At 36.3% G+C, this 27,938-nt stretch overlaps 1 protein-coding gene across 2 annotated transcripts in view; it reads right to left on the reverse strand.

Moving 5' to 3' along the window:
* Positions 1-1,355: 1,355 nt before the first annotated feature.
* LOC129249041 (cGMP-dependent protein kinase, isozyme 2 forms cD5/T2) overlaps positions 1,356-27,938 on the reverse strand; it is a 196,944-nt gene continuing 170,361 nt past the window's right edge. For both annotated transcript variants that reach the window (XM_054888665.1, XM_054888666.1), the window contains 6 exons: positions 19,093-19,312; positions 7,231-7,467; positions 6,987-7,136; positions 6,195-6,814; positions 5,925-6,114; positions 1,356-2,784 (listed from right to left, as the gene is read on the reverse strand). In XM_054888665.1, coding sequence (XP_054744640.1) covers positions 2,619-2,784; positions 5,925-6,114; positions 6,195-6,814; positions 6,987-7,136; positions 7,231-7,467; positions 19,093-19,312 — 1,583 coding nt within the window. In that variant the 3' untranslated portion in view covers positions 1,356-2,618. The remainder of the gene's footprint in view (positions 2,785-5,924; positions 6,115-6,194; positions 6,815-6,986; positions 7,137-7,230; positions 7,468-19,092; positions 19,313-27,938) is intronic.

Here is a 27,938-nt window from a genome sequence, read left to right on the forward strand (position 1 = left end):
GCATACCTTCCTCTTGATAATGAAATAAATATCCGCTCATTTATATTAAAAAGCATTTTTCTTTGAATATCAAAATAACTCCTCTGTTTGGAAAACCTTATAGAAAGCAGCCCCGTGAACTGTGTCTTCCCAGAAGGAGAGGATGCAGTAGCCGACGCTCGCCGTAAGTGTGAAGGAATTTTGAACCCTACCTCACCCACAAAAAAAAAAATGTCTTAGGGCCGGTACTTTTCAGCCGATGTGTTATGTACCTTCTGCTCAAATATGAACGAGACGTTATCAATAAAACGGTCCGCGGATGACATATGGCAAAAATAAATTTTTTGTTTTTTGGTAGGACTGTTATAAGCTGACATGGCAAATTTCAGCGTGATATGTCACATAGTTTGTTTTCTGTGCTACTGTAAACAAGTCAAGCTCGAGTGTGTTCTTCGAATTCACTTTTATGACTTCAATTGTCTCAAAATGTTTTCCACGGAGCGGCAACTTGAGCTTGGGAAAGAGAAAAAAGGTAACATGGAGCCATATCAGGCGAATACGGTGCGTGCGGAACGATATCAACATTATTTTTGTTCAAATAATCGCGAACAAGACGTGATGTATGAGCTGGTGCATTATCGTGATGCAAGAACCATGACTTGTTGTTCCACAATTCCTTCCTTTTGAGACGAATGTTCTCGCGCAAACGCTTTAAAACGTCTAAATAATATTCAGCGTTAACCGATCGGCCTTGCGGAAGGAACTCCGAGTGCACCACACCTTCGTAATCGAAAAAAACAGTCAGCATAACTTTAATTTTTGAGCGACTTTGGCGTGGTTTTTGGGTTGATGTACGGCCCTCTTTGAACGATTTGTACCACTGGAAAATACGTGCACGCGATAGAGCAGAGTCCCCATAGGTTGTCTGCAACATTTTTAAGGCGTCTGAAGCCGAAATTTTGTTGGAATAATAAAATTTCAAACAAATTCTTTGTTCAACTTGAATTTCCATCGTTAAATTCGAAGAACACACTCGAGCTTGACTTGTTTACAGTAGCACAGAAAACAAACTATGTGACATATCACGCTGAAAGTTGCCATGTAAGCTTATAACAGTCCTACCAAAAAACAAAAAAATTATTTTTGCCATATGTCATCCGCGGACCGTTTTATTGATAACGTCTCGTTCATATTTGAGCAGAAGCTATGTCGTTAATGCCGATTAACGCAACGTCTTTCATGAGTTTAGTCGCTCCTACAAATTATGAAAATTGTGAAAATTACCAACATATTAGTATTCTACAGTTATTTAACATTTACACTTACCCGTAGTTGTATTGGAATTAAAAAAAAAAAATTAAAGAAAAAAACACATACACGCTCAATTCATACTTGCTCATCATTTTATTCATATACATAAATTTACAATACATAATAGATATATTTAGGGTATTTAGTTTTAATTTTTAATATTTTATAATTAATAATTAATATTTTGGCAAACATGTGTTTAAGTGCATATTTGCAAAACAAAATAAACAAAAGGCACACAGCAGGTGAATTCTATTACATTTTCGTTTTTTAACAACTTAGTACTCGTACATTCGATTGTGCGCCATTCGCTTCACTCACAATCAGCAAGACGATAAATGTTGTAAATCTAGGTATTTATAAGTAGGTACAGAGACAGTAAATATGTATGTATAAATTTTATAAAAGTAGCTATTTTTTATGCAAAAATCCCTCATCTATGCAAAATTGTGTGTTTATACGCCTGTCGGCATTATGTTGTGTTGTGTGTGTGCGTTAATATGTATGTATTTAGTTTTGATTAGGCGCGTTTTAATGTGTATGAGTTTATGCAAAAAATATACCACATACATAAATACATTTAATAAAATTCTACAAATATGATTTTCTTTACATTTATGTAACTAATTAAAAATCTAATTATATTTTTTTTGTTTTTGTTTTAAATCAATTCTTACATATATTGCAACAAAATCGCTCAGTAATTTCATGGATATTTTTTTATAATTATTTCATCAAATATTACAGCATACGTTTCGTTGAAAATTACAACCGCATGTACATATAAATGTGAAATATAAAAGCAATATACATAAATACATACATACAAAACTAAGCAAGTAAGTAATGGTAGAAATATAAAACCAAATTTGTATGCATTCCTCCTCATCTCATAAATATACAAGTAATTTTAAAAATACACTTTAAATAGAAAATAAAAATCCTTTAAAAATTAACGTAAATTCTTTGCGAAACGCTTGCGTGCGCTCTAAAATATACATACACACACACATATGCATCAATGAATGTATGTAAATCAATTAAAAATAGATATGTGTATGTATTGGTGTGGTGTTTATTTGCAAAATCGTGTAAATGTGTAACGGTAAATATGTATAAGCACATGAAAAATTGTGTGTGTATTGTAGAAATTAGCAACTTTTCTGCTCTTTTGCTTTTGTAAAAATAACAGCCAAACACAAATTTATGCATATTTTTACAGTGTCACGTTTTAGCGCGTTTTTGTTTTTTTGTTTTTTTTTTAAACCTATTTAAGAATTTTTCCATTTTCTATAAAATCTGTATGGCCCTCCTACTCTAATATGGATCTAAAATTCCTTATCCCAGCCGGTTAAGTCATCTGGCGGCGGACCTTCTGGATCTGGTGGATAGGCATCGAAATTCGTGGTATCAATGACGCTCTTCACGGCTGGCTTGATTGGCGGCTCGAGTGTACGATTTTGCAAGCCCAACCAGTAGAAACCGTCGAACCATCTGTAAAGGTGAGAAATGTTAGTATACTTCAAGGCTTATTTTATAATTTAAAAACTAATTGACTCTCACACACATATGTACGTATAAGATGATGAAATGCAATGAGTTACGCACATACATACATACCTTTTAACAGATCACACATCCTTAGTAAAGAAATTTTGAATATTTTCGTAAGCAGTTCAAAAGAGTGAGTGAGTATTAATGAATTATTTGTATGTACGCACATATTCCAAATTGTATCAACTTAAATGCCAAACTACCCTAGATAAATACTAAAAGCTAGTAACCTAGGCAATTAACTGTGAATAATGGATCGAGAAGGTCTACATGAAGCTATGAAATCTGTAAATATTTGTCGCCATCTATTGGGAACCTAACAGTGAAGCTGTTGTAGAGAGGTGTAGCTAAATTTACAGTTTATACAGATAGCATCTCAGTTGTTGTTCTTGTAATAGCATACAAAATGCAAAAATGCAAATGTAATAATATAAAATATGCACTGATATACTCTTAAGAGTGCTGCTTTAGTTACTGTCCTCGTCCGAATGCAAAACCGAGTCGCTCTGGCAATGTAGACTTCTTTTATCGCGCGAATGTTGTGAGAGCAGTAACAGTGATTATGAGTGGCAAGAGACTGTTAACATTCAGCGCACAGAGGTTTGCTAACATTCAGAGCATAAATTATGTTAACACTCAGCGCACTCACGAATGAAACTGCAAAGGCGCGCACAGATAGGCTGCCACACTAGTAGATTTATTTTACTAAAAAAGTGACTTCAGTGGTGAATAACTCCTAGGCAGATGTACAATTTTATACGATAGAAAAACGCGTTAAAATTATTGAAACTTTTCATGAAAATAGTATAAAAGGGCATGAAAACGGTCCATCTATACGAACAACATATCGCAAAATTTGAGATTTCTTGGTCGAATAATCGTCCGAATGAGTCGACAATTCAAAGGTTGGTGAGAAGGAAGCTCTAGAGTAATTTCAGAAAAATTATTACAAATAAAATAAATAATTTGCGCTTACACGCATTTTGGGTGCTTGGCCGAGCTTCTCTCCTCCTATCCCACAAATAAAATCTACAATCTACAAGATCTACAACTTTAAGCCAACTCCGAACGAAAAATCATTACATCACCTAAAATGTACTGTTTGGTGTGATAAAATAATTGACACGTATTTCTGTCAGAGCTGTTACTGTCAATGGACATCGCTATAGACAACTGTTTGAAGATTTTTTTCTGGCCTGGCTTTGAACGAACAGACCTAGACGATCTCTTTAGCAAATATTTAATCGTAATAATTTCAGTCGCTTAGCATACATCTGCGATTTTCAAACGATTTATAAATACATTTTTTTGTAGATAACGTTTCTAAGCCATACTATGCTCTGTTCGTGTGGTTTTTAACCATACACTGTAAGTAATCACAGACATTTTGAGGCTTCATGATAGGTTGCCAAAGTTGTATTCGTAGCACTGAGATTTTATGATTATTTTTAATGGGAAGATAATCACCGACTTTGTTGAATCCCAACTATAAAAGTATGAAGGCTAGAATCAAAAGCTCTCGTAAGTACGAAGCAGAAGACACTTACGGATACGAGCTCATACTGAAGCCAAAATCCACCCCCTTAATAACCGGTGCTTCCTTACAAGGATGATAAATTGCCAGGCTCGGCCTGAAGCTATGGTAAACAACAAAATTGAGTGAGTAACTTCGCCTGGCACGTCACCGGGGGCTCGGCAGCAGAATTCTGCACGCTCATTTCACACGTATTCCCACACTCGACCAATTAATAGTTGTTCAGACAGCAACGAAGTAAAATGAGTTGTTGCAAATTATTAATAGACAGACACTTTATTAATACTGTTAATGCCCGTTGGAAGCAATCACTTTTTTGTCAAATAAGCAGGCAAACTTGGCCGGAATAGAACCACGGCCGCAAAAAATTGCGACTGAATCTTAGGAGACAGAATATGAGAAATACGATAGGGGTACTAACAGCGCATTGTCTAATTGGAAGGCTAGCAAAGAGACTGAGGGTACCACTTTTGTCTGCCAATATATTGAAGAAGAGGAAACCGTGAAACACCGCCTGTTTACATGAATTACTCTATAGAGAAAAAGTCTTTCCACGCTTGAACTCGCCTTTCTTGACTGCATAGAAGAGGTCTTTCAAAGAGGGTTGCCGATATAAACTAAATTCATTACATCCACAGGTTGGTTCAGAGAAGACTCAGGAGTGAAAAGAACGAGCTCCAGTGGTATTATAACGGGACTATTCAGGCATAAGTTTGTCGGATGACAGCCACTCAATCTAACCTAAAAAAACAAAATCTATTAAATCCACAGGTTGGTTCAGGGAAGACTCAGGAGTGTAAAGAACGAGCTCCAGTGGTATTACAACAGGACTATTCAGGCCCCAGTTTGTCGGATGACAGCCACTCAATCTAACCTAACCTAACCTAGCATGAGTGGAAACTATGCTGAATTTTTTGCGTATATCACCATCACAATCTCGAGTTTCTTGTTTGAAATAAGCCGCCGCCTTGACCCTGGCTATGTCAGCCAATCAGCTGATTCCTTCCTGAGAGAAAAGAGAGCCGGGTAACGGTCTGAACCTGGCTATGTCAGCCAATCAGCTGATTGCTTCATAAGAGAAATGAGAGCCGGTTAACAGTCTGATGTTGGGCACACCTCTGCATGTTGTACCTCTGAGCTTCCTCCTACTTGAATTGTTATTGCCTGTTAAAGTAAAAAGTCGGAGGCAATCCCAAATAGTTTTTTTTTGTAACATTTGCTTTAGAATGTGGTTCAGCAAACTGACTATATTTTGTTCTATATGAATTGCACTACTGAAGCAAAATAAAAAAATTACTATTTTTAATAAAAGTATAAAAAAATATTTTTAATAAGAGTAAGCAAAATACTGAAGCAAAATAAAAAAAATCCTATTTTTAATAAAATTATGAAAAAATATTTTTAATAAAAGTAAAAAAAGAAACTAATTTTGCTCGTTAGCCCTATCTTGGTTTGGTGATCTAATTTCGATGATTTTAAATGCTGTGCTCGAATTATTTAAAACAGTTGAAGCAAAAAAACGAAAAAAAGTCAATTCACAACTTACCGATGCTTCTGTATTTCACTGATGCCACCGCGTTGATAACCCAAACGCTCAGCTGGATTATCGCGACACAATTTCTTAATCAGGTTGCTGGCATTGCGCGTAATGTCACGCGGAAATTCGATGGCATCGATGCCCTTCAATATAATGTTGTAGGTACGCATTGGATCCGAACCAGTGAATGGAGGCGTGCCTACAGAAAAATACGAAAAAAACGCACATTAATTTTAGTAAAAATAATGATGGAATGCTTTAGCGTTCGTGCATACACACCCGTTAGCAACTCAAACATCAGCACACCCAGTGACCAGTAATCAGCGCTAATATCGTGCCCCCGATTCAATATCACCTCAGGCGCCACATACTCTGGTGTGCCGCAGAAAGTCCATGTTTTGCGACCGGATTGTAGTTTTTTGGCAAAACCGAAATCCACTAGCTTCACGTAGCCCTTTTCGTCGAGCAACAGATTTTCCGGCTTCAAGTCACGATAGATGATGTTGCGCGAGTGCAGATATTGGAATGCCTCCACCACGCAGGCGGTGTAGAAGCGTGTAGTGGCATCATCGAACTTACAACGATCGCGCAATATTGTCCACAATTCGCCGCCCAGACAGCTTTCCATTAGCATATACAAATATTTGCGATCCTTAAACGTTTTGAACAATTTCACAATGAATTGACAATTGGCCTCGCCCATAATCTCCTTTTCGGACATGATGTGCTGCTGTTGGCGTGTCTCGACAATTTGTGACTTCTTCATTTGCTTCAACGCAAACGAGCGACTATTATCACCGTTAATTTGCACCAGTTCGACACGACCAAAACCACCAACACCAAGTGTGGCAATAATACGCAAGTCGGTCAGTTTCACATTGTCGAATTCCTCATTAATTCTGCAGAAAACATTGAAAAAACCAAAGAAAAAATTATAACAAGAAAAAATATGAAAATAAAGCAAAGCCTGAAAAATTGCATGAATGTTTCAATGGCGCATAGAGTGAAGTCGGTATGAGTGAGTGGCGGCATGAAATGAATTAGCGCATTTGCTTTCGATCGTCGACTTACTTTTTACGCTCTACTATACATTCATCATCGTAGCGATGCTTAATTTCATCTAAATTCGAAATGAGTTGGTTGAACGTCTCTCGATCGATTACTAGGCAAGTAACGCCATCGGCAGAATCACAAATTATGTTGGCTGTCCGCAAGTCATCGCTGCAAGAAAAGTACAATGAAAGTATTTACACATTTTTCTTTTGCATTTTAATAAATATTTGCTTTAAGTTTGCAGCCTGTCGTTTGGACTCACCCTTGCAACGCCTTCTCGCCGAAGAAATCACCTTTGACGAGTGTGCGCTTGAATTTCTCTTCTTGCGTATCGGGTTGTTTGATAGTCACGCGCACTTGCCCCTTCGATATGATGAAGAAGGTATCACCACGTGCGCCTTGACGTACAATATAATCACCCATTTGGTAGTGGGTCTCTTCGAGCACATCTGAGATTTTGATAAGAGTATCTTCCGGCAGGTTCTTGAAGATGGGCACACTAGAAAATTAAAAAAAAATTTATATAGTGAAAAAGTATTAATGAAAATCTGTAGGTAATGAGTATTACACATAAATTAAAAAAAAAAAAAAATTAAAATAAATAAAAAAATTTTAAATAAAGGGATTTCCAATATGAGGTGTTATTTTGATATTCAAAGAAAAATTATATTTTTAAAATAAATGGTCGGATATTTATTTCATGATAAAGAGGAAGGTATGCCTTTAATAGTGGAAAATCAGGCAATGACCACCACGACCACGCTTACAGACGCTTATAGGACAATATCCTTTCCATGAAATTTTCCATAACCGAATTGCAAAGTGGCTGCCCTATGTCCTCGATAGCTTCAGGAATTCCATTTTTAAGGTCTTGAATCGACCCTGGGCTGTTGGTGTGTTGGCGTAAAGCTTCTCTTTCCCGTAGCTCCAAAGAAAAAAGTCACAATGTGTTAAATCACAAGATCTCGGTGGCCGATTGTGATCACTTCTTTGAGAGATAACACGGTCCAGAAACTTTTCCCATAAAAGACCAATGGTTTCGTTGCTCGTTGCCAATTCCGGCCATAAAAAATCGTTATCATCTAGATATATAGATGATAGCTTCAAAATAATACATGTTATTGGAAAACCCTTTACATGAAATCAGATTTTCATACTAGAAATGCTTAGCTTTCTTCCACACAAAACATCAAATATAGCTGTGGTTAAACACAAAAAATCCAAGCAATGAGCAGAGCAAACTTCCACAGTCCACCTTAGAGCGTAGCCTTTCACATAGCTGATTCAAAGCTTGATTGCAGAATGGGAGGTGGTGTTCCTGTACGAAGTGTTTCTATTTGAAATGCATTTACTTTTGCTGTTGTTGCGTTATAGCTTAAATCTCTTTCAAAAAATGCATTCATTTTTAGAGTGATTAGGTAAGGTTAGGTTAACCTGGCTGGCTGAAAGTCATCACATAGACACATTTGTCCTTAGTGGTACCAGTAGGAGATTGACCCTTAAGTTTCCTTGTAGTAGGCTTCTTGTAATAAACCTGCGTCTTTTGCGAATCTAAATAGGCGCTGAAGCTCTAACCCCAAGAGGCATTCTGACCTCCTAAATTGTAGAGCTCCTAAACATTTCATTCGAGTTCTAGCTAATGCACAATGGTCTGAAATTCAAATATTTTGGCATAAATCCAAAATTTTTTTTTTCTTATTTCAAAAAAATAGGTACGCAGTATTAATTGAGACATTTCAGTGGTCTAAAATAAAAAAAAAATTATTTGGATACGGCAACTCTGTTCTAAATAAGAGCTGTAAAACATGATGCTTCTGAAGCAACAACAAACTTGTAAACAGTTCAGTAAAATATTGTAAGAAAACAGCTGTTCGATAATAGTTAAAAAGGAAAAAAAGAAATAAATTTATAATGGAAGAATATAAGAAAGGCATCTATTTTTTAACTTAATGAAAAAAAATGTGGTTTATTGTGTCATATCTGTACAGTGTGGAGTTTTGTTTAATAGCTTTTTTAACCGAAAATTTCGTATTAACCTGTGTTCTGTGGAGTGAAAGTTGTGTGTATTGTCCCGTATTGTTCCAGATTTTTATGTTCGGTGGAAGTTTGGGGTATGTTCTTTAAAATCATGTATGTAACATTTGCCCGTTTTTGCCCCATTTAAGTATATTTGTAATTTTCAGCAACCTTTAAATTCCAACACGAAGAAATGCTTGGAGTTTGGATAGAGGGCGATCGCAAAACTAATGTTGTTTTGGATTGGGTTTTTAAAAAAATTAATACTAATGAGTTAAGTTTAAAGAAAAAAGATGAAATAAGAAAAAAAATACAAAATTTATTAGCATATGTTAGCGAAAAATTATGAAAATGTAATCGTATGGTTAGTAGATTTAAAGAGAAATATCCCCAGTGGGTTTCTGCAACAACTATTATTGAAATTTCTGAGAATGATTTTGAAAAACCCTGTTCAAGTAAAGCAGGACGACCAAAGGTTAGCTACACAGATGCAAAAGATCAGCTTAAGAGGAAGCTGGCAAATGATCTTTCTTCTGAAAACAATGACGATGTTGATTTTTTGATTCATGCAACTACTGTTGCGGCAAAAAAATCAAAACAACGTGATTTATCATTTATTTTAAAGAAAACTGCGCATCAAGCAGAACAAAGCGAAATAAGAAAAGCTGTTAGCTCAAAAAAACCCGAAGCAGTTCCACTAACTCTGGAAGAAGCTCTCGCATTTTTACTTGAAAATGATTTATGCAAAAGACAATATATCAACATGAGGTTGTTAAATAAAGAAAGGAATTGCAATATACATATATCCAAGCTATGAGGAAGTAATTAAATGGCCTAAGGAGATATCTGTGTCGGTGTCTTCAGAAAAAATACAAGAAAAAATAATATGACTGATGTTTTCAATAGAGCAATGGATTCTTCAGACCCCCTTCTTTCCAGCTTGTCTCTATCCGCTAGAGAAAAATATCGGAAAAGGGAGAAGCTACCAGAAGAAGTAATACAGTTGCTTGCACCTTCAAGTGAGCTTCAAATTTTCAACCACTTGCCAGGGGATCTGAATACGATTCGAATAATTCTGATTCCGATATATCGGAAGCAGACGTTGTGAAGAACGCTTTAGTTTTAGATACGGAAGACTGTGATTTCGAATGATTTGCTTGGTACATATAACTTTTTATATTATATTCAAGTGAATTTAATAATTCTGTAACTTCTCTCTCATTTCAGATGTACAGTTAATGTTATTATAAAAATAATTGTTTCAGTAAAAACATATGTATAAATATTTGGATAATAAAATTATTTGACCACTTTTGCCTATCATATGCAAATTTTTCATTTTATGAAACCAAATTTTTACTATAGGTCCAAGGGAGGTACTCCTAGGGACTGCCCGATTTCAACTATTTTTGGTATCGTCGATGCGTATTACGAGAATAACATATTTACCAATTTTCGTTAAGATATCGCAATTTTTGGAGCTGAAATTCAAAAATTTTTACTATAGGTCCAAGGGAGGTACCTCTGGGGAATAACCGATTTCATCCATTCTTGGAATTTTTCTTAACTAAGTCATATATAACCTGTATGCGAAATTTCAATGGCCTAGTACCACTCCTTCTAATTTATGCCAAAAAATTTGAATTTCAGACCATAGTGTAATGCAGGGCAAGAACATAGAAGGTGTTCTAGAGTTTCCCTTTCTTCTAGCTTATTGCAAAATCTGCAGCTATTATGGTTTCTACAAGGAATGTTCTGCCACACTCCGATGTGCACAATTTATTCAACAAGCGATCGTTGATGAGGACCTTTCAAAATCAATGGGGGTTCTAGTTTGGGAGCTTAGTGTTTCTATGCTGATCGAATCCGTTATGCGTAGAAGACAGTTTGTCTTGGAGCAAACACGAGAACAGCGAGTTATCCAATTAAAATGCCTTCTAAAAAAAATTAAACACCATGAAGCGCATGAGAATTTCGAACTTATGGCCGCCTAACTTTCCAGACCTTAATCACCTGTAATACTACGTTAGGCGTGAAACCAATAAGTATCCCCATAAAACCATTTCCTTTCTGAAGACTGCATTTAATACCGTTATGACGAATATGAATAAGGAGCATTTGATTCAATTGATTTGATTCGGCATGCAACTGTTTCCGGACCCGGAGGGAGGCGGTTATTGCAGCTAATGGAAATTTCATTATATGATTTCATAAATATTTAGTAACTTAATGTTGTGTTAAAAAGTGCGTGAAGTTTCATTAAATTTCGTTCAAAATAGTAGCTAATTAGTTTTACTCCCAAGTTGTGCTCAAATACCGTAGTCACCCTGTATGTACAATCGGATTGCTATTTTTACCATGCAATCCTTCAAAATCAATTTGATTTTATCTGTACTTAAACATTTTGACTACTCGCTTATTTTTCAAGGTAATAAATTTTCTATTAATTTTTAATTATATTTTTGCTATTGCAGATCTGTAATCAAGCGCTTGATATTATTGTAAAATTACATTTAATATTTCGTTTTGTTGATTATTCCCACTTTTACAAATTTTAAAGCTATCGTAAAAATATTTATATGAAATTTAATATCTTAATTGCTTTAGTGGCAGTTAATTGCCTTTTCAAGCCGTTTGCCTCATACACTTTGTTGTGACGACCCGTCTTGAGCCTAGGCAAGTTTAATGCACCTAACACCCTATTTGGGGTTGCTAAAGTAGTTTCCCGGGCGTCAAATGCATATGAAAGCATATCTGAGTACTGAAAGATGACTCACAGCAACAACAAGCCTATATCAGCCAACACGAACTTGCCAACGGCGATGGCTGGCTCGGGCGCATTGTAAGCATGCAGAAGTGCACCGCCGGCGGTTTGGTTGACAAGCGTGTTGAACTTGTCGGCACAATGTTGCGCCAATTTACAGCGCTATTTAACGCTTATTTGTGGCTGTTTTGAATTTTTGAATGTTTCGCCAACATATGGAAAACATCAAAAATATTTTCACGGTCATTAACCGGGCAGCTGCCGTGTAGGCTGCAAATACCTACAACTACTTATGTGTGTAAGTATGTAGGCATTTGTTGCTTAGCCCACCGCCGCCAGTATGCAGTTAGTCGCATGGTTACTTGCTTAGCATTTTAGCGTTGTTCCGTGCAACGCTGACTAGCAGCGGAGAAAGTCTGCGCAACTTGAAAAAAAAAGTGAAATAAAATATAGACACTGAAAAAAACAATAAATAAATAAACAAATATAAAGTGACTGACATTTGGCGGCGACTGGCATCGATCGGTGTTTGAATAGTCGGCGTGTCCAATGCTGACACAATCCTTTCAGCTTAGACAGCCAACACTCACGTCAATGCTACGCTGCTCGTCCAAAAAGCGGTCTGAATGCAAGCAATAGCGACAAATGCTGCCTGATGCTTTCATCTCAACTCCTACATAAATACATACACACACACATATGTATATATGTACAATTGTATTATATTGTGCCAGCAGTTGGCAACAATGCGTGTTGCAACCATAAATGCACGGCGTGAGAGGTGCTTTACAACGGGCTTTGTCTTGGCAAAGCGCCTGCATTTGATGGACAGCAATAGAAGCATTAACATTTATTAACAGCTATCATAAAAAAATAACATATTAGTGAAAAATGGTAAGCGTTAATATCGCTAGCCATACGCACTCACTTGGTGTGGTGCAATTTTGTGCCTGCGAGCAGGCTGGTGGCGGTCGGTCATGTCGCTGTAGGCATTTTCACTTTTTGGTAATTAAACAAAATACATCCATGCATATCCATATCCGTACAGTGTCTCACAAAATGGTTATGATTATGGAGGAATTCAACAAAATACGCTCGTTAATTTACTTTTTCAATCAAGCTGAGTTTGGCGCTGCAGCTGAGTGGAAAACTTCCAGTTTCTTCCGGGCAGCGGTAGAGGAAATGCTCCGTGCCATCTTCTCTCTGCAAAGCAGATGTACACAGTGGATCATCGATGATACCTATTGTGGCTATATGTCATCAATATGGAATGTATTCCGTAATTAGGCTTATCACAGCACGTAGCTCATTCCTCCTCTATCAGAGATGTAATTTTGCTAGCACACTGTCAGGCCTTTTCAAGAAACACTTCTTAGTGTAAGGAGCTAGATGCCAGTACTGCATCAACAATTCTCATGAAATTTATTACTGAGAGCCTTGACGCTACCAACTGTACCCAACAACCAAAAGTTCTTATGAGGCTTAACTGAGAGTCTTCAGGTACCCAACTGTTCCCGCTACACTTGGCGCTAAAACTGGGTCCGGCTCAATTATGCACTTCTGTTAGGTGTTTGGCCGAGCTCCTCCTCCTATTTGTGCTGTGTACGTCTTGATGCTGTTCAATAAATGGAGGGATCTACAGTTTTAAGCCGACTCCGAACGGCAAATGATTTTTTATGAGGAGCTTTTTCATGGCAGAAATACACTCGGAGGTTTACCATTCCCTGCCGAAGGGCGACCGCTATTAGTAAAAACTTTTTCTTCATTTTGGTGTGTCATTCACGGAAATTCAAACCTACGTACTCCGAATGGTAGTCACACATCAACCTATTCGGCTACGGCGGCCGTCAGTTACTCAGTCTGCTACTTTAAGTCTTATCATCAACAAATTATCAAGAGGTGTGAGTATCCAAGGCCTTAAGAAAATATAAACTCTGCTACTTTAAGTATTGCAACGTCTTTCCATTGAAAGACCGTTGTCATCATACTTAAAACAGTAAAGCATCTGAAATTGCTGTCCAAATACCATCCCACTTCAGTATCGTTTTCAGTCTTGGAACCGATCTCTTCAGTGCCTTGTAGAAAAATTAACGACATACTTTCTACCGAAAGAGAGTACAGTGATCAGTTTGTCATAAGGTGTTTGATTTAGTGAAAGAAGGGTGGACAGAATCTTAATTTAATACTCCCTTTAGTGTCACAAAGGCCCGGCTAAGCATTTTTTTTCTGGCCTAGGTTAGGTTAAATAGTGCTAGCTGATCTGTAGACCTCTAGGGTCCATTGTGTTGCTAGTGCTAAGTATCTAGAGTCGATGATATCATTTAAAAAAACAAACCCCTAGCATTCGCTTCGTTGCATGCGTTACACGTATCGCTCTGGATTAATCCCATTTTGGCTGCGTAATGAGGGGTGAAGCAGAGTCTCGTCAGTACTGCAACCAATATTTTACAGTCTTTCCTACAAAGTGATAAAATAAAGTTTGCAATTTTGGCGTTCCAAGACGTTAGAATAATTTTTCTCAGTTTTGTACGAGGTTAAGTGTTCCCATATCTACCGCGTTTCCAGAGCTAATTCCGCATTTAGTAACGTTTTCAGAAAAGCCAGTGATGGCAATCGAATACCTGCCTAAGCGAGCTATTCCTTTGTGTCCTGACATCCAGTAAAAAGTGCCCTGTCCATTTCCGCACAGTTCCCCCATTTTGGATCTGCACTGTTGAGCACATCCCGAGTTAGTGCAAGGAGTCATAATTCTTTTAAGGGGTAACACCACTGTACACGCGTAAAATAAACACGATTTTTAAAGAATTTTTTTGTATAGAAGGAAAGGGGAAACAATCACTCTGATTTGGGAAGTTATTACTTATATACTAAAATACAAAACTACAAAGTTTGATCGAAAAATTTTACAAAATGGCGGCATTGGAGACATTTGTGTAATGTGGTTTCTCTTGAAGGAGCTCTGCGGCACGCAGCACAGAGGGTGCAAATTTTAATCTGGAACAAAGAAACATTTTTTTTTCTTAATCTAGATAAGAATAGCTAGAGAAACACGTAGGGGATTTAAAAAATATTTATTTTTGTGGAATTAGCAAGCATTTGAAGAAAAAAAATCTATTTTGGACTAAAAAAACGGCACTTAAATAATTATAACAATCGTTTAAATTAATCTATCGAAAATCCCCTACGCTCTTCTCTTAAGAAGGTTATTATACAGACGTAGTGAAAAACCTGATTAAAAATATTTAAAATTGTTTGAGTTATGCTGCGTGCCAATTTCAGAAAACGTGTTTTGAGAAAAACGCGTTTAAAGTTTGGAAATTTGGAGAAGTCGTTAGGTAGCAGTCACTAACGCTTGGTTAAAAGCTTAAAATATTTATGAAATAGACTTCGGTAACGTATAAAACTTTTTGTTCTGTATTTTAAAAGGTTCAAAGAATTGTTTAAGCTTATAAAAAAAAAATCAATTTTTTGAAATTTCTACAGTGGTGTTACCCCTTAATAGCCGCTTGGCTCTCAATGAAAATGTTTGTTCGAGTATTAAATGGAGTTAATTCCAGAGCCCATTCAGTTGCTTTTGTTGCGGCATAGATTTCAGCTTGGAATATATTTCAGTAATTAGGGAGTCTGAAAGACTTTTGGAGATTAAATTGCGGACAAAAGACAGCCGCTCGTACTCGTTCCGCCATTTTGAACACATATGTAAAGAAATTGTATGAATAGTACGTGGATTCTAGACCTTTCTGCCCTCCATTTTGCTCTATAATGACGCTCTATTACCTAGCCTAACCTATTTTAAAATTATTGACGCAGTTTTAATACGATAGGCTGGATTTATTACGGACCGAAACGCCTTTTAAATTGAAGTGAAATCAAGTAAATTTTTAGACTCACTATGCACATAGCATATGGTATGGTGTGTATGTATGTGTATAAATAATTTTACACACTATTTCGTATATTTCGCAAATGCTTAGGATATCAATTACGGATAGCCAAAGCGTTCAAAACAAACCCATACGTTCGTATTAAAAACAAATTTAATATCCACAGCCGTTGGGCAATGACCAGCGGCGCTACACCCAACAAAGCTCAAATGTCGCCGCTTGTAATGGGATATTCTCATATTTCATTGTAATTGTGATGTTGTAAATTATATTGGCTATACAATGATGTTGGGATATTCAGTGTACGCGTACGTGTAGGGTCAATCACTTGACCATTCACATGCGCTCTGTAGAAGATTTCCAACCAAAGACGTTCCAACTGAGTGCTCAAGGTAAAACTGCAGAAAAGAAGGTATGTATGTGCGAGTATATAAATGTGTATAAGTAAGTTGGTGAGCTGTGGTGTTAAGTAAGTTATGGTGACGATGTTGCAACTCTTGGGCACGATAAAATTGAAAGTGATCGCTTGGGCCATTGCTCAACATAAACAAAGCCAAGCCAAATGCGTATCTCTGTTGCTTAGCAAAGACCGGCGATGTATGGATGCATGAGGTCATCAAGCAGCTACTTACATATTAGCCTTGTAAATGCTTTGAAAGCCATTCTTAATACTCGGCACTAAAACACACAGGTTGAATATGAAGCCTCGCTTGCAAAAAGTTTCTTAAAAATTCTAGGTAGTGGGCACAATTCAAAGAATGCCCTTGATATTTGTTCACATCAACTCAAATATAAATTGAGGTTCTATCTGCGAAGGATAGAAGGATTTAAGAGTAGGATTCAATCCCCTCCTATGCTTCAAAAAATGGCCAAGGCGACATACGAAGATATATTTTGTGACACAAATCACAATGAAGCAAAACACTTTCGACTAGCATTCGGTACGAAATTAGCGGCAAATGAGCCTTTTGCTCAACCGGAGCAACCGTTAGGTGATCCCCTAAGTCAACTGATTGGAGTTCTGTGTTTTTGGTTAAGTTATCACATTTGTGATTAACATTTCTATCAACATTTTATAGCCATTCCTTGACATTTGTAAAACTGCCTCTGCAAGTCTTTTTGATTTTGTACAGTTTTAAAAATGGATTTGAATTTGCAGCAGAGAATTTGTACGCACTTTTGCACTAAAATGGACTCAATGGTGCAAAAACTTTAGAAATATGGGGAAACTGTTTTAGTGAGGTTACTTTAAACAAAGCAGCTGTTTACGAGTGGCATGAATGCTTCAGAAGAGATCGTGGTCCATCGAGGATGACGAAAACGACACTGAAAACTGACGAAAACATCAATAAAGTGATGAAGAGAATAAAAGATGATCGACAACTGCAAATTAACCATCAGCGAGCTGCCAGGGGATTTGAATATTTGCTATGGATCCTTTCAGGTCATTGTAGTTAATGATTTGGGTTTGCGCCGTGTTGCTGCAAAGGTGGTGCCAAAGGAATTTCATGCAAAAATCGCCAAAGACATGATTGACAAGGCTGAATCCGACCCAACATTTATCAAACGCATCATTACTACGAGACGGGGGTTTATGAGTACGACACGCAATTCAGATATCAGGCGAGTGAGTGGAGAGCTCCGAATGAATCAATACCAAAGAAACCATTTTTTGGCACGAAGTCAACAAAGAGAAAATTCGGTGCATTTTACAGTTTTTCTTTGATAAAGGCGAAAGTTGAAAATGCAAGCCAGGCAGCTGAAATTGTGAATGGTGTTTAGGGTGCCGATACTGTAACAGCTAATTTCTTCTATTAAGGGGGTCTTCTGGTCTCCAACGAAAAAAAAATCGATTTTTTTTTTGCATAATTTTGTTGTATGTGTATGCGAGAATACGCCACAGAAAGGATTTTTTGAAAATTGCATTTTTTCACATTTTTCTGGGCACCGAAGTGTACCCTCCTCCGGCCGTTTTCATCATAAACTTTATCTTTAAACGCGTTTCCCCGAAAATCGTGTTTTTTAAGCATTTTGGTCACACTTTTCATAGTAGTTATACTCCGATTTCAATGGTTTTGGTCTTAAAAGGTTCGGAAAACTTACCGCTAAGTTTCCCCGTGTACGATTTTTGAAATTTTTTTTCATTCCATTTTTATAACCTTTTAAAGTTCAAAAAATGAGCAAAAAAAAATTTTTTTTGCAAATTGTTGCATAACTTTTGAAAAAATTAAAAAAAAAAAAATCTGTCACGGGAAAACTTAACCAGGGCAACTCTGAAGACAACGCATATCTCATTTTTGCTTTCTGATTACCCAGGTGGAAAAACCGTGACCAAAATGGAGACCTGTTTCGTTTGGAGGTGGACGTCTTCAGCGCCGTTTCAAGGTCGCGGGTGTTAATTTTTTTCAAAGTCAAAACCATTTTTTAAAAGCCAAGACATGTACCTTTAAAATAAAAAAATTTTTTTTTTTAAATATTCACAGGATTTGTCACAATCAATCCCCAAAAAAACCCTTCATTTCAGGGCCTCGAGACCAGAAGACCCCCTTAAAGAAAATGTCGATAAAATCACAGAAATAATCGAAGTTGACCCGTCGTTATTAGTAGTGAAGATTGACCATAAACAAGTTTTAAACCATCTGCGCAAAATAAATATTAAAAATAATGGATTTCTTTTTACCCGAACTAATATATTTGCTTTGCCCTATCCGGATTCTACTGCTCTTGTATGTATATATGATTTTGACAGCACTCTAAGATGAGAATACATCTTACAAGAAGGGATATTATTGCAATGCCAAGCTCAACTTTAAGTTAGATGAGAGAGGCGTGACATATGTAAGTGAATTGGTGAGCGATTTCCCACTAGCACATCTCCGCTAGATTTTATTTTTTAAGTGTCCAATAGTTCCAAAGCATGTGATATTAGAGACCAGTGTACTAAACCATCTATGAAGATAACCTCATCACCGAATACTTCCGTCAATAAATCGGTGTGTTTTTGGACAGTATGGCATGTGGCACCGTTCCGCTGACACCAAAGGCCCTCTGTACTATTTTCATCTACTTGGGGAAATAAAAATCATTGGCCATGTATCTTTATGGACCGCCATTGATCGTGACAGCTTCTACAAAGACACTCATTAAGCCAAATTTGTGTTCTATTTCTGAACGAATCTTTATAGACCAAGCGTATCTTAAAAAAATTTCTATAATTTGAAAACCCTGCTCGGGTGTAAATTTTTGAATCATGGAATGTAAAAAAGTGCCAAAAATCAATGCAATTTTTGAGCCGTTTCAACTTGTACTTCATTATATAAGAACTCAATGGGAACATTTTTTTAAAGATTCTGATTAAAAATTTTCAAAATTTGATGTAAAATATAAATGCGTGTTTAAGTGTTGATAAAAAGTGTTCGTGTTTAAATAAAATCTAACTGTTTTCTCAATTGTTACTCACCTCTTGAGAAAATCTGTATACTGCGCCTGCCGTATGAGGCCAGTACGCATCATTATCGTTTGGAAGCATTGTCGTTCTATGGCCCATAATTTGCATTCCGTTATAGCGGTAATGGTCGCTGTACGCTGGCAGTTATATAATATGGCCAACTCACCCAACACCTTTGCACCGGAGAGTGTCGATAGGTATTTACCCTCGCGCGAGACCTCCACGCGACCCTCTGCAAAACAGAAAAAAGGCAAAGCAAAACATAAATAAAGTGCATGAATAAAATATTAAATGAAATACAAAACGATTACAAATGGCAGAAGGGAGAGACATAAAAAAAAGAGGCATAAATTTGCATTAATGCAATTTTATTGCAACAAAGAAAATGCCGCCGTTTGCTGGTCTACATACTAAATGCAGGAGTACAAATGTGTTCATACATACATACATATGCATGGAACCATATGTACATACATACACAATAATGTAACCATATGTATGTATGGGTAAATCTATAAAACTGAAAAGGTTTGCATGGCTGACTGTTATTATATTTTCGATTTGGTATTTCGACTTTTCGAGTCTTTACGGATTTCGGACGATATTTATCTCACTCGTTTGGTTTGCTGGAAGAAAGTCATAACCCAAAAAAACTATTTTATATAGGTAAGCAGAAATGACTCTTATTTTATTAGTGGCCCACAAAGATCCAACAATGTATGAAATGAAAATAGTTCTGATTGCTGAGAGATGTTTATTATTATAAAAGTTCTTACAAGAATATTTTTAATGTGATCAGGCAATTTCCTCTAAGTGAAAATTTATAGAAATATTCTGGCCGAACTCCATCAGCAATGACGCGCTGTGGACATTAACGAATGAGGTACCCACCCTATGGCAAATGAAACGCAGAAACTGGCGATGGATGGGTGACACGCTTGGAAAACCACCAGACAGTATCACGAGAATGACACTGAACTGGAATCCTCAAGGGAGCAGAGGTCGCGGTCGGCCAAAGAATACTTCAAGAAGGGCGACGTTGCGCAAGCTAGCAGATGCCGACATCATATGGAACGCTGTAAAAACAACAGCCCAGAACTGTGTACGAAGGAAGAGTCTTGTCGAGGCCCTATGATCCCAAGTGGAGTGAAAAAAATACAAGAAGGTTCCTACTGAGTATAGCAAAGTAAGTATATGCATTCTAACATATTTTATGCTGTGAAAATAGTCATAGGAAACACAGTGAATTGAAGACTTTGCAGCCGCTTTGACCGATTTTTTTTTTTTTTGAGTTATGACGTTCTTTCGGCAAATGTATAAGTATATGAGTGAGCTAAATTGAATAATTTTTGATGAATTGAATAATTTTTTAATATTCACAATGTTTTTCTAAATCAATTTTTTGTTGTTATTTTTTATTTTTTTAACATTGCTTATTTTTTTAGCCAAAATATATTAAAAAACTTAGAAAAATTCAATAAATTTTCATCTAAATTTTACGCTTTTCATGCTAAATATTTGGAGTGCGCAGTCCTATAATCCACAGAATTTTTGTATAAGCATCTGAAGTTTTAAGTAGCTAAAGAGGCGGTGACTTTTAATATTATTTATTTTTATTTAATATTTTTACGGCTTTTTGCACTTTCTTTTGCAAAAAATAAACTTCTTGAGGCAAAAAATGCTGTCTTGCGCCACAAGAAATGCTGTCTCACCAGAAAAATTTTTTTTAGAAAAATCAACTCCAGTTTTTATCAATTACATTTGTAATATGACAAAAAAAAAAAAAAGTATCAAAAATCCACACGATTTTTGAGCCGTTTAAAACTTGCACTGGTTTCACTAAAATTGCACGTGCTAGGTAACTCCATAGCCAAGAAGTTTCTAAAAATTTAAATTTTAAAGCTTATTTGACAGTGAAGCTTCAATTAAAAGCTCAACGGTGGAAGACAGACCAAACCTCACAGATAGCAAACGTATTTAGGAGACCGCTGAAAGAGCTAAGCGGCCTGATCTAGTCAAATTGGTTGGTGCCCGACTATCTTTCGGTAGAGTCCGACACTAAATCATAGAAGAAATATTTTACCAATAGAGGTTGCTCCTCGATAGACAATGGCAATCCTCCGAGTTTATTTCTGCGATGGAAAACTTCTCATCCAAAACGATCTACCCCACCAATAGAAGGGGGAGCTGGGTACACATTGAACTTCCAAGTAAAAATAATTTCATGAATTAAATTACACAGGGCAACAAAAAAAAAAAAAAAAATCGGCGGCAATAATTTTGTTTATGGTTTTCATTAGCACTTGTATTATATATATTGAGTATGAAATTACATTTTTTGAATTGACTCTGGTTCTTGAGATAAACGCAAAATTAAAAATTACTAAAAAAATTTAAAGTGCCCTCCTACAGTTGCACTAATTTGATTAAACCTAACTACGGTTTCGTTATCTGTTTGCATATTTAGGTACAACACTTTCACTTATTTGCTGTTAGACTCAGTTAGTGTCATTTTTTAGTTTTAAAGAAATTGTTGTCTCGAAAATATGAGTTCGTCACGAAAACCTTGTGTTAACGATTGCAACAGTTTTTGTTATATATTTGGCAAATTTTGTTCGCAAAAGCAAAGAAAACAGATCACAGAGTTTGTGAAAACAACCTACCAAGCATACTTTGGGATAAAGTATGTACAAAAGAATAAATATTGGGTGCCCAATATTGTGTGTAAGTCTTGTGTAGAATCTTTGCGATACTGGAGCCAAGGAGGACGTAAAGGGCTTCAATTCGGAGTACCGATGATGTGGAATGAGCCAACGAATCATTTTAATGACTGTTATTTCTGTGCAGTAAAAGTGAAAGGTGCAAACCGTTTTAAGAAACGGAATTGGGTTTATCCTAATATTAAATCAGTTAGACCCCCAGTATTGCACAGTGACAATTTACCAATTCCTGTATTTACAGGACCATCTTCTGCTAACTGTAATGACATTGAAATGTTAGAGAATTATGACAATCAAGCAAGCAGCAGTGAAAGCGAGTTCGAAGAAAGTAGTTGTATGAAACAAGGATTTTCGCAAGCAGAGCTTAGCGACTTGGTTCGTGATGTAAATTTATCAAAAAAATCTGCCGAAATTCTTGCTTCAAGACTAAAAGAAAAACAATGTCTACAACCTGGCGTTACCATCACATTCTTTAGGAGAGCAAGAACTTCTTCCTTTCTTTCAAGAAGAATACAAGCTTGTATTTTGTAACAATGTTTCTGGTCTGTTAAATTGTATGGGGCATCCTGAATATAATCCTGAACATTGGAGACTTTTTATAGATAGCTCAAAAAGAAGTCTGAAATGTGTATTGCTGCACAATGGAAATAAATTTGCTTCGGTTCCAATTGGTCATTCAACGAAACTAAAAGAAGAATACCAAAATATTAAAATTGTTTTAGAAAAGATTTTATACGCACAACATCAGTGGTCAGTATGTGTGGACTTAAAGATGGTGAATTTTTTATTAGGTCAGCAAGGTGGGTATACTAAATACCCCTGTTTCATATGTCTATGGGATAGTCGCGCAAAAAAAGAACATTGGACTAGAAAGGTTTGGCCTTTGAGAGAAAATATGGAAGTAGGAAAAGCAAATGTGGTTCATGAACCACTGATAAGCCGAGAAAATATTCTTCTTCCACAACTTCACATCAAGCTTGGGCTAATGAAACAGTTTATCAAAGCGCTTGATAAGACCGGTGACTGTTTTAAATATGTGTGTCAAAAATTTCCGTCTTTAAGTATGGAAAAATTAAAAGCAGGTGTCTTTGATGGGCCGCAGATCCGTACTCTTATAAAAGACATTGAATTTATAAACCATATGTCACAAATTGAATCTAAAGCATGGCTAAGCTTTGTCTTAGTAGTCAAAAATTTTTTGGGGAATGATAAGGCACCAGATTACCAAAAACTAGTTGATGAAATGTTTCGAAATTTCTGCAGTTTAGGAGCTAATATGAGCATTAAATTGCATTTCCTTTATAGCCATTTGGACAAATTCCCAAAAAACTTGGGCGATTATAGTGAGGAACAGGGAGAACGGTTCCACCAGGATATAAAAATAATGGAAGAAAGATACCAAGGTCGATGGGACTGCCACATGATGGCAGACTACTGCGGGACCTTATTAAGGGATTGTCCTAAGCAAAACCATAACAGAAACACTTTTTTGTAATGTTTTTAAATTATTTAAGTTAACTGCAAATATATATTTTTGTTTTTGTATAATTTTTAATGAAATATATTAATAAAAATATTTTTTTATTGCATATTGGTATTTTAATACTGTTTTTTTCAGTGAAATAGATAATAGTCTTTATCTCAAAAACTAGAGTCAATTTGAGAAATCTAAAATTTTTCTAGTATTCAGCACACTAGTCTCACACAGAATTGACTTAAACCAACCCTGCCGCAAAATGACTGTTCCCCAGTGTTATGCATTTTACATTTTTCTAATTATTAATTTTTTTTAAGTTCTCATGCTCTTAAAAATACCCTTTGCAATATAGGACCCTTTTTCGATTTTCCATTTATTCCATTTATTCCAACTCTTAAAAGAAATATCCTTATTGTGCGTTGCAAAACCTCAGACCTGTTTTAATGGGTATACATAAAAGTAGTCGGATGTAATTGAGGTTCAATTCAAATTGAGTAATATGACTTAATGGTGGCAAGAGTGAAGTAATACAAATAACAAGTCATGGAAGGAAATAAGTATTGCAAAATGCAAAAATAATGAAAACGAGCCGAGTTGTGTTTTGCGCTTGTAGCTTTTTTTTTTGCACTTACACACACACACACAAATATACTTTTGTATCGGCGCATGTCAACGGTACCGAAAAGTTTAGTCAACTTGCCACAAAAATGAAAAACCGGTCGCAATGTTAATTGCAAACCAAGCTCAGGCATCTGCCAACCAATTCGACTGACTTTGGGTGACTTTGGGCCGGCGTGCGGTCAGGCGAACTGTCGACTCTTTGGCAAATAGTTGCGGGTAATTGGTAAACGCCTGCGTATTACATTTGTTACCGGCGACTTGCATTTAAATACACCAAACAGAGATACATATGCGTGCGTGTGTATGTGTGCGTAGATATGGGGGGGAGAGCAGAGCTCAAACTCGTATACGAATGGTCCAACTTTGAAATTGAAACTAAAGTTCGATTTGTTGACTAGCTAAATGTACATGAAATGAAACAAGTAATCAAATGAAAATACGAGTAATCACAGAAGAAGAAAAACAAAAAAGAATAAAAACACAAATCGCACGCAGTCAACTTAAATGGTAAAAACCGATTCCGGTTTCACTTTCAAAAAATGCAAAGCAGTCTCATTGCTGGAGCCGTTAGTTAGTAAACCGGTCCGATTGGTAGCTGACTATTCTTGCTTGCGCTCTTTGTATTTGGGTTTGTATTTTTGTTGCTTTCGCCTTAGGTGCGCCGCCTGGCTCAAGAAGCTAGAGAAGTGAGCTACACTTTGTACCAGAAGCTTTGATTTGCACTCCAACAAAATCTAATATTAAACTTTTTAATTTATTTTTTTTTACATTGTAGATATGCAAATTATTTTGTTCATATATTTTTTGCACGCTACGCCGGTTAGAGCGGTTTCTTGTCTGACTAGCGGCCAGTTGGAATTAGCTCAGGGTTTGTTGTTATTAGCATCGAAATGGAAATGACATCATTTCGTTTACTCTCTCTGATTACGGGTGGGTGAGAACGGACGAGAGGATGGCATGGAAATTTTAAAGATTGTTGAAGAAGATTAAAACGGAATGTGTCAGGAAAGAAAGTTTAGTAAGCAATGAAAGTGAAGAATTCGTAGGAATACAAATTTAATATTCATAAAATTAATAACGATTTGCTTCTTGCTGCTTAAATTTGGTACATTCAAGCCTCGAGACAGCAGCTTTTACTCGTTATCAAGAATTGACACTATTATTATAGTGAATGCCGAAAACACTAACCTACATATGCAAAAAGATTATAGTAAACTCGCATAATGCCAAGTAATGTTGCAAAGATTTGTATACAATAGACTTGCGCGCATAGTTTGTATGGAATGAGCAAAAATGGGTAACTGGAGCCCATAAAAATGTCATTCTTACGATAAATAAAAGAATGGTAATTTATTTTCTCTGCTACGCAAATATGGCACACTAGGTGTGGCTATAAAATAACAAAACAGACGCTACCCCATAGAATAGTACGCATGCGCCAAGCGCCAGCGACCGCCAGCTGTATAGTGTGAAGCCTGCTCTCTCGAATGCAGCCAACTTCTCGCTTTAACACTAGATTTACGATTCAGAAATAGGTATATAACATTTTTACTGAAGTGAGCCAATTTGACTTATACAACAAAATTAACATATAGATTACACTAGTTTTATTGCAGTCACCGCTTTTTCAGTCAGTACTAACCTCAAGAAGTCAGCTGCTAAAATTTCATGATATTCTATTCATTAGTTCGTGAGTTATTGTACTAAGAGTGACGCTACTTTAGTTATTTTTTATTTTGTTGGACCAAAAAGAATTTCGTGTTTCAATTTTACACTGCTTTTTGATGGGAATAAATACGGTTTAAGCGAAGCAATGGCTTGAAAAGTGTTATGGGGACTCCGCTCCATTAGAAACAACAATAAAATGATGGTGTGCTGACTTCAAACGTGGTGGTAGAGACACCGATGATGCACAACGCAGTGGACCACCAAATGAGGCGGTAACACCAGAAAACATAAAAAATCCACAAAATCGTTTTGAATGATCGAAAAGTGAAGTTGCGTGAGTTAGCTGACATCGTAAAGATATCAAAAGAACGTGTTGGCTTCATATTGCATGAGCATTTGACTATGAGAAAGATCTGTTCAAACTGGGTGATGCATTTTCTCATTTTCAAGAAAACGCACCGTATTCCAGTCAATCAAAACAATGACAAAACTGCGTGAATTGAACTTCGAATTGCTCCCATATCCACCGCGACCACCAGCGACTACTGGCTGTTCGCAGACCTAAAAAAAAGCTCGCCGGTAAGAAATTTCGTTCGAATTAAGAGGTTATGGCTGAAACTGAGGCCTATTTTGGGGCAAAAGATAAATCGTTCTACAAAAGTGGTATTGAAATATTAGAGGGGCGCTGGAATAATTGCGCTATTCTTGATGGAAGCTAATTTATGATAAATCTAATTTTGAACAACCAAAAAAAAACCTTTGTTAGGCCCGGGACTTTTCCATGTGTTATATATATTAGGTATAGCAATAGTATTTTAACACGTTGGCTGCCACGTCGCACGTTTTTATGCGACACCTAAATGTTACCCTGAGGCCACGTCACACATTTTTGTACATTTTAATATGGAATTTTACATATAATTTGGATTCTCTGGCCTGTGGTGAACATTTTGTGTGTATTTCCCATGGCCGTTGTGTATTTTTAATGGTATTTTTTTGGATAATAAAAAAGTTGTAAATTAAAATTTGTCTTTTTATTAATTCTTTTAAAAATTAATTCATTTATGAACAAAACAAATATAAAAATATATACATATGTATGTAAATTCAATTGGAAATCAGTAGAAAAACAATAAACTAAAAATTAAAAATTCAATTTTTTAATGGAGATCAGTGCAAAAATTAATTTTTCTGGTGGGAATATTTAGGAAAACATTCTACACATAGTTGCGGATTATTGGGAAGTAGGTGGTGGTCCTTTTCAAGCTCTTTCTGGCTATTACTCTATCAGCAGATTTTTTTGACATGGCATAACACAATACACAAACACGCCTTATTGTTTTTCCGTTATCGCCCTTTCTTTTTTCTATAAAATGTTTTCCTTTTGTTATGGGTTCTGGAGACATGAAGTCCAACAAAGCCTTTGAAGTCTCCTGCCGGCTCGTTGCCTTCGCTTCATGGTGGAAAACTAAGTAAAATAAACTAAAAATATCAAATACAACTCAAAAACTACAAAAAATGACTGTCGCACATTTTCGTGCGACGTGGCCCCACAACATGTTTTATGATCTCCCAGGCCATGTCGCACGAAAATGTGCGACACAAAAAAACCATTATAACTGCAAAATTAGCGACCAAAATAAAGTCGCGAGTAGTCAAAACTTATTTTTAGGCACTAAGAAACAACAAAGAACATAAATAAGTTATTGGCCTCAGGTGACCAAAATTGTTAAATGACACTGCTACTGAACGATCAAAATTCTAAAAAGGCTTTGGCAGCCAACGTGTTAAGTGAGTCAAAGTAGCAAAGTCCCTAAATCTAGTGTTAAAGATCCATATCAGCATAGCCTTAGCCTTCGCCAGCGCCTTGAACGCAAATGGTTTCTATGAAAAGCTTTTCATGGTAGCAATCTAATCAGAGCTTTACCAATACTTGCTTGTCTATGATTTCAATATAACTGTATTATAAATATTTAATAAAAATACACCCTTAAAATTTTTGACAATTTTATAGCGTCATTCGAGGCTTACATTTTGATTTTGGTGAAGTTCATCGACGGCCAAAATTTTGAGATTAGAGAAACATACTACCGAAATTTCGAGTTGTTGGTAGTCCCAATAGACAGGCTATGAGTGCTACAGCCGTTGAAAAATACTTAAGAACGATGTGTTGGTAACCACCATATGCCCATCTTTTATCGAGTACGGTCCCGTAACATTACTTTTTGCGCTTGAATATATTTGCTGTGATCACATTCATTGAAATACGTTCACTTATCTATTTCTCTTGAATGGTTTGCATGGCTTTTTGCGTTTAAGTAGAAGTACTCATTCTATATGAATCTGAGACCTGACACTTTGAAACGTTTATC

The sequence above is a fragment of the Anastrepha obliqua genome, chromosome 5 (assembly GCF_027943255.1).
Source record: "Anastrepha obliqua isolate idAnaObli1 chromosome 5, idAnaObli1_1.0, whole genome shotgun sequence".
Taxonomy (NCBI): Eukaryota; Metazoa; Arthropoda; class Insecta; order Diptera; family Tephritidae; genus Anastrepha; species Anastrepha obliqua.